The following is a 12,224-nucleotide window of genomic DNA, read 5'->3' as shown; positions in this document are numbered from 1 at the left end:
ATTATAGAAACAAAATATAATTTGTAATATGTATTATAATGTATTTTAATATTTATTATGATGTATTTAATATGATTTTAATAATTTTTCACATTATAAAAAGGGTCCTGTATTGCTGCCTTTTAAATTTTAGGATGGGGTCCCATGCATGCAGCAGGATAATCTTTAATATCTGGGGTCCATGGCATCTAAAAGACTGAAAACATTGAACATTGTACGTTGAACTGTTATGAACTAATGAATTATTTCGAAATTAACATTAACCAAGGTTAATAAATTGTGTAATAATTGTTCATTATTTCATGACTAATTTAGAACTATAGAAATTTCGGTCTCATTTTTTAACACTGGTTTATGAATTAGCTAAAATGAACTAATAATGAGCAATATATACAATATTTGTTAATCTTTGTTAAAGTTAGTTACAGTTTTTTTCAGCTGCTTACACACATTTTCATAACTTTGCCTCTTTTTTCAAAACTTTAAACACAAATCCAAGAATTGCAAAAAGCCTCATATCTCTTCCAAAATGAAGCACTGCATTCAAAATATCACAAACACATCTCAAAAGCAAACATTTGCAAACACCTTTGCCATAATATCAGTTCCTGTTAGATATTTGTGTTGAATAGGGAATTGTGTGTTGTGTCATCATTTTAAATCATTTTCATTTAATTTCACTACACATCATATTTTATCTACATAAAACTTTCATTCAAAGTAATTGCTTTAATGCTTTTAACTTTCCATTTGCATCTCTTCTCTGTGTTTTATTTAACCAATCACATCATTTAATCTGCCTGATCTTGTTAGTCAATGAATCACTGGTACAGCTATAGATTTCTAGATTCTATATAGATCAATTCTATGGAACTTGTTTGGAGTTTCTGAAACGGATAACAATATGATGAATTCTCATTAAAAGCTTAAGCAATTTTTCTCAGATGAAACCCACAATGTTCAAAGCGTGTGAGTGTGTGTGTGAGTGAGTGCGTGTGTGTGTTTGCGATAGAAAGAGAGTTAGAGAGAGAGAAAAAAAAACGGTTGCAGTTTGTGAACAATGAACTAGACAAAGTAAAGGAGAAGAAACAGTGACCGTGAATCTAGATTGATCAGAGATGCCTGTGTGGAGACGGTCAAATTACCGTAACTCACCCTTCATCTGAGAAGTGCCATGTCTGGCACTGGTAGGTGAGAGTGGGTATGAAGATAGTGTTGATGAGTTTTGCCTTTGTACTAACGCAGATGTTGGGGTGTTTAAGGAGAGGGGCAAGCTGATAGGTAGTGCCATAATATAGATAGTGAGGTTGGTTTAATCAAATTAAATAATATTATTTTAGTAAAACCAGTTAGTTTGGATGTTTTAAAGTGTATTAAACTAAAAATGGATCTCATGGTACAAAGCTGTCATTGGTACAAATGCTAAAAGGTACATTTTTGTACCATTATTTACCCCCTAAGTGGTACATATTAGTACTTTAAAGTACATACAGAGGCGGACAAAGTACACAACTCCATTACTTGAGTGAAAGTGCAGATACTGCTGGTCAAATGTTACTCCATTACAAGTGAAAGTTGTAAAGACAGATTTTTACTTAAGTACAGAAGTACTTGCATTTAAAAGTACTCAAGTACCAAAAGTAAATTTCCTTTTTTATGTCAGTGCACTGTTTTATTTTTATTGTATGTAAGACTTGCAATACCTCTGAAGCAACTTCCAATGCATTACACCTACTGAATACACTGACTAGCTTGTAGTATCTTTGGAATAAAGAGCTTTTAGAAAGTTAAAAACCTATAGAAATAAAACAAGTGAGGAAAAAATAAAATAAAATAAAATAAATAAATAACACCCCTGCCCACCCCGACAAAAGCAGGATGGTAGTGATCTCTCACAACTCTGGCAGTGTGTGCACACATCTACGTGTAGCCATTCATCCATCCATGTATACAGAGTGAAAAAAAAAAAAAATCTGCTTTAAGCCTGCTTTAAAACCCAGCAACACAACTGTAACTGTATAACTTTACAACAGCAACACTGCTTTAACAAAAAAGCAAAACAGCAAGATTTATTTGACATCATCGCTCTTGCGGTATGTTGATGTCATACACAGAACATCTGTGCAGTGCTGCATCAAGTCAAACACCTATTGTGTTTTATTAGGAGACGCACAACAGTTGTTCTGTGGCTTTATAGGTAATATTTTCGTGTACACAGTTTTGCAAAATCAGACAATATTGTGTCTAATACGTACCACAATATAAACTTCTTAATATTGAATCGCTGTAAAAACATATCACATTTGCAACTGGTCAGTGTTAAAAAATGCTGGGAAAATCACTTTACTTAACCCGACAAGAGTGATTACTGATATGCTGTCAAAGTAGTGAAGTTAAAGTCACAAGTTTCCAGAAAAAAAAAATGCTCAAGTAAAGTAAAGATACTCAAAAAGTGTACTTAAGAACCATACTCAAGTAAATGTACTCCACTACTGTCCGCCTCTGAGTACATATTCATACTTATTCATATTTGTAAGTATTTATATACCTTTTGAAAAGGTACCCCCACAGTAAACTTTTGTTCTCATATTGTATCTCATTTATCTAATTTATTAGTTATTAGTTCACGGGGTGTATTTAAACAAAACGCCTGTCAACTGAAGTTTCCTGTTTCAAAAAAAAAAAAAAGAAAAGAAAAGAAAAAGAAATAAGAAAAGAAAAAAGAAAAGAAGGTATCATAAATATCAGTTACAGTCCAAAGTAGGGCTAGCTGCATCCTGCGGTGGACATCCAACCCCGCCCACATCCAAGTGTGACGTCATAAGTCACGCCCATAGCAAATACAGCCACGCCCACTTCGAAGCGTTATGTCAGAGACCACGCCCTTATCCTAGACGTCACTTCTTGTGATTCCCCATCTGGGTACTGGGGAAACCCGGAAGTAAAGTTATGTCAAAGCAATTTAAGGCTGTTTTGGAGGTCTAAACAAAATAATGTTGTTTCGTTTTACTAATACACGTTTTCTTATTTCTTTAAAGGATGTCTAGGCTAAAATGGCACAACTTAAATCTAATATATTTAATATGTCTGATTCACATTTATTATGATCGATTTTAAACCTAAAACAGATTTATCAAATTTAAAGGGGACAATTAGATTTTATTCATTTATAATTGTCATTTAATTTTCTAAAGATGTGTTCCACTTATCATAAAGTGTTAATAGTTCTCCATACAGGTCTTCATAATTGTCAGTTCTCCATACAGTATGCAGTAGGATACACATACATATGCTGAATAGAGATTGCTTGCTTTGATAGATTATAACAAGTAACATGGCATTGATATTCAGGCCTTGTTCATCAACAAATCTTTATATGAAGTGTGTCCAGGTCCTCCACATATTTAAAGATGAATAAACAGACATCCCTTGCTTCACTGGGTATTTTTATATTTATTATTTTACAAAAATAATTAAATAGAAAATTTTACAAAAAATATATGTTCTATAAGAGATCTGTTCCAGCCATCATAAATGAACAGCTGAATGATCAGATAAACAGTTCTTGAAATGCAGTACACATACATACATAAACTACATTCATTGCTTTATTAGATTATTGATTATAGATATAGATGATACTATATAGATTATTTATTAGAAACATGGCATGGACTTTCAAGCCTTGTTCAGCAAGACAATTTGATATATGTCCAGCTCCTCCGGATACTCAAACAATCAGAATCAGAAATCAGATAACGAAATAAACAAGTGATGAAAAATAAATTTGTGAAAACAATACACAATAGACAAAAGGACAATAGACAATATATTGTATTGTACAGATGTGCTACAGTATATACAAATTATGCAAGAAAATGTGGATAGATGTATGATATATTAAATCAAAAACTTATGTATAATAAATATAAGTATGGATAGTTGGGTATTGCACATGTTTTATTGCACAGTGGGGAGAATGTTTAACTGTTTGTGAGGTAGATGGCCTCTGAGGGAAGAAACTGTTTCTGTGTCTGGTCGTTCTGGTTCTCAGAGCTCTGTAGTGTCAACTAGACGGTAACAGTTCAAAGAGAGAGTGTGCTGGGTGTGAGGGGTCCAGAGTGATTTTACCAGCCCTTTTGCTCACTCTGGATTAGTACAGTTCTTGGAGAGAAGGGAGGGTTGTACCAATGATTCGCTCAGCAGTCCGGACTACCCTCTGTAGTCTTCTGAGGTTAGATTTGGTAGCTGAGCTGAACCAGACAGATATTGAAGTGCAGAGGATGGATTCAATGTTGGCGGAGTAGAACTGTTTCAACAGCTCCTGTGGCAGGTTGAACATCCTCAGCTGGCGAAGGAAGTACAACCTCTGCTGGGCCTTTTTAACAATGGAGTAAATGTGAATGTCCCACTTCAGGTCCTGAGAGATGGATAGAAAGACGATTCAACTCCAGGTAGTCTTTGATGGCATTCTGTTGATTTTTACCATCCATCTGGAGTAAGGCAGGCCCTTTCACCTCCCCACAGAATAACTCATGGTAACTCTGTATCCAGCACCATGCTGGACCAATGTCCCTTACAAACTTCCACTTTATGTCCTCTTGGCGCTCCTGTTAAAAATAGAGAATACGTGTGTGTTGGGGGGGCATATTTGTCCACTAAATAGTATTTACCTCATCATTCTACATACAAGAATGTTTTAAACCACAAAAATCAATCCATCAATATCTAGAGAAATGCTCCCACCATACCTCCATGCACCACTGCATGGCTTATGTGGTCCTCCAAGTGAACTGTAATGAGTAATTTTCTTTACTGGTGAAACTGCAGCAGGGACCCCTCATCCCGGCAGAACTGCTCTGCATCAGGCTAGGACCAAAAATGCGTAGAATGCTGTACAACATGACAAACAAACATTGACAATCATTATGTGATCTTTCCATTGATATAGAATAATACAAAGGTAATTTGTCACAAACACAGAGGTATCCAGCAATTCATAGTGAAATGATGGTTGTTCAACCAAGTTACTGTGCAGGGGTACTGTGATCAGTGTATATCATTAAAAATAGCATATGTATGTGTGTGAGTATTGTGTGTGGGGGGAGGTAAGTACATACTATATTTACATATATATAAAGACTATATGTGTGAAAGAGATGAGTGTTATAAAAGAAAATTGCACATTCAGTCAGCATTCATTTTATGTTGTAAGAATCAGTGCACTAATAAATATATAGTGCACTGATTAGTATGGCATCAAATTAACTCTGACTGAATGCTATTTTTTTTTATAACCTTTTTTTTAAATAACACATAACACTCTCACCTACTCAAACACACTTTATCCCTCTCACATATGCATCTATCTCTGCCCCACACACATGATATTTTTAATGATGTACACTGATCACAGAACCCTTCCACAGTATCTTGGTCTTGCTAGATAACACACACGCACACATACATACCTATTTATAAGTTGCTACTAGCTAATAGCGTGCCTGTGTGCATTTCAAAACACATACTAAGCATGCCGAACTGTTGTTTATACACATGCACACAAACGACGCACACATTCATTTGTCAACGTCTTAAGTCTTCGTAAAGACCAACGTTTTCCTTTTTTTAACTTACCAACACAGCAAACTTCTTCATTTTAGCGATTGGCAAACAATTCGACTTATCTTCTTATCGATCCTTCTTCCTGTTTCAAAATAATAAGAATGTGAATCTGATGGCCACACAGGACATGGAAATTGGGCTAAACCTTGCTTTGTGCGTTTGCCTGCATTCTGTTAAGATCTAGAAGCGCCCATGAGATGGCAGCACTGTATAACTGACTGTCTCATAGACATACAGTATTTACTGTGTAGCCCTATCTCACACAGCCTTTACAGTCGTGACAAATTGAACATATTATAACTGTATTACATTCCCGGATTATAGATCTAAGATACAATTTTAGATTTAAAAATAAATCTACGATAGGCTGTTTGTGATTTTTGTTTGGTATGTGAGAATCTAGCCCAAGGCAAGATAGTGTAGAAGCAAAGTTCCCTTTGCATTAATATTTTTATAACTCAAAACGGACTAAAGTAAGAAAAAAAAAAAAACCTAGGCTTGCTTTATACTTTTACAGAAAAAAAGAGCATTCCCAGAATTCCCTGCACCACCCATCGCAGTTGAACCCAATTAACTCGTTATTACACTTATTTGGCATTTCACACAATCATATTTTATGAACAGATCAATAGCAAATTTAACATAACTTAACTGTATAACATAACAATCACTACATGTGCAGAATTGTGAAATATAACTGCCATACGTAATGCACCGTCACTTGATTTTATTTTAACACCATCACAGCCGCAGTTTTTACATTATAATTTTGTCTTTTTATTCTAAATAATAATAATAATACAACGTTATCATAATGATATGTGTTCTTGACAGAGTTGTGTGCTATTTCCAAGGGTGGGGTGGCAGTAGGTATTTTTCACAGATGTGACGTGGTCGTGTATGAGTGAGTAAATTATGATATTTTGCTGACATCAGCACTGCGCCAAAAAGGACAGTTCCATCCGCTTGCTGCTGCCGACCCCAGTCTCCTGTGAAATACAGAACACAAAAAGGTATAAAGCACTCTTTGCGCCTTTAAAAGTTAAAATAACCCATAGATCAGCTTATTTGTCGTATTTTTTCAGGGTCTGTCCACCTGAAACATCTGCAGTAAGGAAGGTTGAATGCGAGGAGCAGCACGGGTAAATTATTGATTGGGACGGTCCTGCTATAAAAGGAGACGCCGCCTGGGTTCTGCTCCTTGTCTTCAAAACGCCAAGATGAGCTACGGATCCGACATCTACTCCGCCTCTTCCTACCGGAAGCTCTTCGGGGACTCCACCCGCTACTCAGCCTCTCCATCCCGGCTGGGCAGCTCCCGGAGCGGCTTTAAGTCCCAGTCCACGACCCGCTCCAGCATCCCAAGCTCCTACAAGCGCACCACACGATCTGGCTTCCCATCTTCATCCTTGACTCTGGAAAGCTTCGACTTCACCCAGAGCACAGCGCTTAATAATGAGTTCAAAATTATCCGCACCAACGAGAAGGAGCAGATGCAAGGGCTCAATGACCGTTTCGCGATGTTCATCGAGAAAGTTCGCAATTTGGAGCAGCACAACAAAGTGCTGGAAGCCGAGCTCGTGACCCTGCGCCAGCGCCAGACAGAACCGTCCCGTCTGGCCGAACTCTACCAGCAGGAGATCCGAGAACTGCGCTCCCAGCTCGAGGAACTTAACGCGGAGAAGAACCAGATGATGTTCGAGCGCGACAACATTGAGGAAGACCTCCAGAAACTCCAGGAGAAGTTCGAGGAGGAGATGAGAATGCGCGAGGAGGCTGAGCAAACGCTTAGAGCTTTCAAGAAGGACGTGGACAACGCCGCTATGGTGCGCCTAGACCTGGAGAAGAAGGTCGAAGCCCTTCTGGACGAGATCAACTTTATGAGGAAGGTGCAGGAGGAGGAGGTCACTGAGCTCATGAACATGATCCAGGCTTCCCAGGTGTCCGTGGAGATGGAAGTGGCCAAACCCGACCTCACCTCCGCCCTCAAGGAGATTCGCGGTCAGTACGAGGTCATAGCGAATAAGAACTTGCACTCCGCTGAAGAGTGGTACAAGTCCAAGTTCGCCGATCTCAACGAACAGGCCATCAAGAGCAACGAGGTCATTCGCGCCAGCAGGGAAGAGCTCAACGAGTTCAGGAGGCAGCTGCAGTCTAAGACCATCGAGATCGAGAGCCTAAAGGGCACCAACGAATCGCTGGAGAGGCAGATTCATGAGATGGAGGACAGGCACAACGCTGAGGTCATGGGCTACCAGGTTGGTTCCCTCAATTTTGATCTTACACGGGTTCAACTAAGTTAAAAAGAATGGATGTCGGTAAAGAGATTCACTTCTTTAAAATGACCACAAATATTGAGAATATTCGCGTTTTCTTAAAACAACCAATCGCTATCTATTTTGTTTAAAAATATAATAACTAGTGTTTGAAACTTGTGCTTCTGTTAACCAGACAGCAGACAAAAGAGCCCCGTGAAATGGGCGTGACCACAGCAAGTGACTGTGAATGTTACTGCTCTGTCCATGGTGCTAAAATTACTTTTTGACAGTTAAATGAACAGGCTATATTCGATATTCTATTCACAAGGTTTTCCAAACCTTTTAATAAATCAGCTACCATCAAATAATGATGACAACTTGCCACTAAATAATGAATGTAAGCGCATCATTGCATTTACTTTAAAGCTACCTACTGTAAATTATTTCTTTCTTTCTCCTTCTCTCTTTCTTTCTCTCTTTCTCTCTTTCTCTCTTTCTTTCTTTCTTTCTTTCTTTGTGCAGGGTTTCAAAAATAAAGGTTCTTTATTGGCATCAATGGTTTCACAAATACCCTTTAATATCCAGGAAAACTTTCCATTCCACAAAAGGTTCTTAGTGGAAAAAGGGTTCTTTAGATTTTTAAGGATTATCAGATTTTAGTTCTTTACATTAAGAAAAAATGGTTCTTATAAGAATTGTTCTTTGGGGAACAGAGAATGGTTATTTTATTGCATAATTACGAATATCCTTTATTTTTAAGAGTGTATGAAGACATTTCTAGTGTCAAATCAAAATTTTCAGTCTAAATGCAGCAGTTTTGTATCATAACTATATCATGTAACATCACTCAGGATACAATTGGGCAGTTGGAGAATGAGCTGAGGACCACTAAGAGTGAGATGAGCCGTCACCTTAGGGAGTACCAAGACCTGCTGAATGTCAAGATGGCACTTGACATAGAGATTGCTGCTTACAGGTAATAAACAATGTTTGCTATTGATATGTGAAGGTGAATGCTTGTGAAATGTGCATTTTGTCTATTCTTTGTCAATATTACTGTGACCTATAAATGAAAATCATGAGAGCTGTTTTAATGGAATTAGCTGATGTTATACAGAAATGTATTAAATTGTTCTCTATTCATTCTGTTTAACACCACAAATCCACCACACCCTGCCTCACCACCTTCTCTTTGTTCATCCTCTCATGTATTATCAATCTCAGGAAACTGTTGGAAGGGGAGGAGACACGTATCAGCACCGGGATCAGCTACCCCACCCCCGCCTCAGTATCCAGCTATAGCTACCAGTCCCGTATGTACAGCAGCTCTAGCGTTAGTGGAAAGAAGGAGGTCAAGGATGATGATGACAAACATCAGCAGAGCAGCAAACCTGGCAAAGGCTCCTCCCAGTCCGACGACTCCAAGAAGAGTGACAAGATCGACTCTGGAGATGTGAACCTCACTGACCAGAAAAACTAAACATCTCAACCCTCTTTTTCTTTTCCTCTCCTCCCTCTGCCTTCACCATTACCTTCTTTTCCCTTTTCCCAAGCAAACCCCCTTCACAAAGGGGGTCTCAGAGAGTAATCTAGCATATTTCAACTTATTCTCCACTAAAGCCTCGTTCACACCAAGGACGATTACTATAAAGATAACGATAAAGATATAGTTCTAAAAATCGTTCTCAATATTAAAGAATAGCAGAGTACACCACAACTATAACAATAAAGGCACAGAGAAACCATATTGTTGGAATCTTTCAGAACGACTTTTTCCATCTGATGAACGATAAAAACATTGACACCCAATCAGAATCCATCCTGCTATAACGAGCTCGAGAATTTAAAATGGCAGACGTGCGAGTGCTTAGAATAAACAGACAATATCGTTCGCTGATGTGGACACTAATATCGTTATCTTTATAGTTATTGTTCTTGGTGTGAACGGGCCTTAATTCACCTCCCACCCAATCACAGGCAGCAGTCTTTCTGTAGCAAACCACTTACTACTCAATACACACTCTTCGATGCATATATTCTCTGTTTCCAGGGCTGCACCGTGAGTCTTATTGCCACTTTTAACTGCACTAAAAACAGGCTTCTCTCAGCACGTTGCGTTAAGGAAATGTCTGTGTGTTTAGCTTTGGTGAAGGTAGCTTATTGTGCTGCAGTGCAAAGCCAGCACAAAACTTGACTTGCAATAATATTTTCTGTTTTACAGTACAAGCTGAAAGCAAAGCAGTAATTGTTGTTTTTGAATCATGCCAGCCCTAGTAACAATGGCATCTGGGAGTATCATTGCATCAGAATTGCATCTCCAGTTAACTTCTCGGCTAATGCATTCTTGCCAAAAAATAAATAAATAAAAATCTGAAACTAGACATGCATAGACATGCATAAAACACCACACCCAGCCAAATTCCTCTCCAAGACTGCTCTTGATTCCATTTTTAAATCCTATAAAAGCAACAAGGATATGAGCCTAATAGCAAGTCCTCACTGCATGAGGTGTTTCTGCTGTTTGCATGGTGACTGTATGTGGGTCCAACAGAAGTTTACCTATATTTTCATAGCGGTGCGCCTGCCATTCCTCTCAGTACATAAGGCTGCATTAGTACACCAGCCAATGGGCAAGACTGAGAGCAAAATGTTACACACTACTGCTGAAGCCTTTCACATGCTGCTAAATGCTTGTGATTAATACAAATTCTGACAAATACTTTATAGCCAATCAAGTCTGTGCACTTAAATGTATGTAAACAGCATCTCATCCATATCAGCTGTCAGAATGAAGGAATATGGAATGATTAGGAAGACATTATAAAAACATGGTTAATAGAATATGGTGTGAGTGTGAAACAAGAAATAGAAAGAAAGGTCTTGTTTGAGCCAGCATTAAGTTCAGTTTACCTTGGTGCTTCTGAGTCCAGAATTGGTTGTGTTTGGGTGGCTGATACAAATTATGAATTTGTTAAGAAAAGTAACAGTATATGCTTAGAAGTTAGAAAATGCATTAACATTTCAAAATTTTACTTGTATATTTGTGGATGCCTGAAGCACATTTACAGTGTGGAAACGCAGTCACTAGCACAACTATTCACAATGCATATCAAACACCTAAACATCATACTTGAATCTAGTGTATTCTCATACAAAGAAGTCACTGTCACAGTGAACGTCTGTTAACCGTGGGTCAACAATGTCAACAATCCCTTGGGTAAACTTACATATTAAAAGGTAATGCTAGTGAAATATCTTCATAACACTTCTGCTACACTGCCAGGTTTTGATACCACTTGCCTCTACGTCATGGCTTTGTTAAGCCTGACTTGCTGCACTCTTTCTATAGACAGTTTGAACAGATTGATAAAGTTGGGCTTAATTCACTTTAAATACTATATGATGGGAATGGATGATGAATCGATTTCTTTCTTTATCGGAATTAATTTTTCCGATGAACACTGTGACATCGGCATGCTTAGCTGTGAGGGAATGTCAGGCAAATCTGGAATTTTGTCTTTACGTTCACACAGATGCTCCTCAGGCCTGGTATTCTGGTAAAGCTGAACATTTTGGGATTGCTCTGCTGATTCTGGGAGAGCAAAAGATGATTGCAGAAAGCATAGTGACACAATCCAGTTTGAAGAAGGAGATTTTCAAACCTGCACTGCCAAACTTTTGTAATGCATGTGCAATCAACATCCCTCCATAAAAGGCAACCGCTTTTACAATTCAAAACAATCCATCTAAAACATGCTACTGTTTATGTATGAATGCTCTCGGTTATAAAAACAAAATGCCTTAAGCCACCAGCAGCTTTCTGAATCTGGCAGGGTGTGCATTAACCTGTTATTTCTGCTAAGAATGTGACTTTGTTTGCTATTTAGTGTGTAGGGGCCACTGTGTACTGAATGACTGAAAACTTTAGGAGCTGAATGTAGTTGATGTAATTTCTATTTAGTCATTATCTTACTGCTGTATGGCACATGACCAATAAAGACTTGACATTATGAAGCCCACCTTAATGTGTCTATCCTTGTTAAAAATAATCTGATTTCTGAAATCTATCCCAAAATGGCTGGTGAAACTGTTACCGAATTAATGACAGACTGTATCAAGCATTATAACAATTAATTCACTTTTGTAGTAGAACTCAATACATTAACTGTCAATATCCATAATATTTGAATATTTAGTTTAAAACTAAACAGCTGATGCATTTCTATTAAGGTAGGTCACTTGAAATCTGAGCAAGAATCATTTTTGCCAACTTTCCAGTCTACCTGAAAGGTGACGACATATTACTCTCTTACAACCTGTATTCTGGAAATGTTGGGATGT

General features: G+C 37.9%; 1 protein-coding gene across 1 annotated transcript; it reads left to right on the top strand.

The window, feature by feature from the left end:
- The first annotated feature begins 6,834 nt into the window (after positions 1–6,834).
- On the top strand, positions 6,835–11,901 carry LOC306872395 (alpha-internexin-like). Its single transcript, XM_079420923.1, has 3 exons — positions 6,835–7,883; positions 8,735–8,859; positions 9,108–11,901. Exons 1-3 carry the CDS (start codon positions 6,846–6,848, stop codon positions 9,361–9,363), a joined length of 1,419 nt encoding a protein of 472 aa, XP_079277049.1. The 5' UTR covers positions 6,835–6,845; the 3' UTR covers positions 9,364–11,901.
- Positions 11,902–12,224: the final 323 nt, after the last annotated feature.

This window comes from Barbus barbus (genome assembly GCF_936440315.1).
Source record: "Barbus barbus genome assembly, chromosome: 7".
NCBI lineage: Eukaryota > Metazoa > Chordata > Actinopteri > Cypriniformes > Cyprinidae > Barbus > Barbus barbus.
This window is presented reverse-complemented; position numbering and strand designations above follow the sequence as displayed.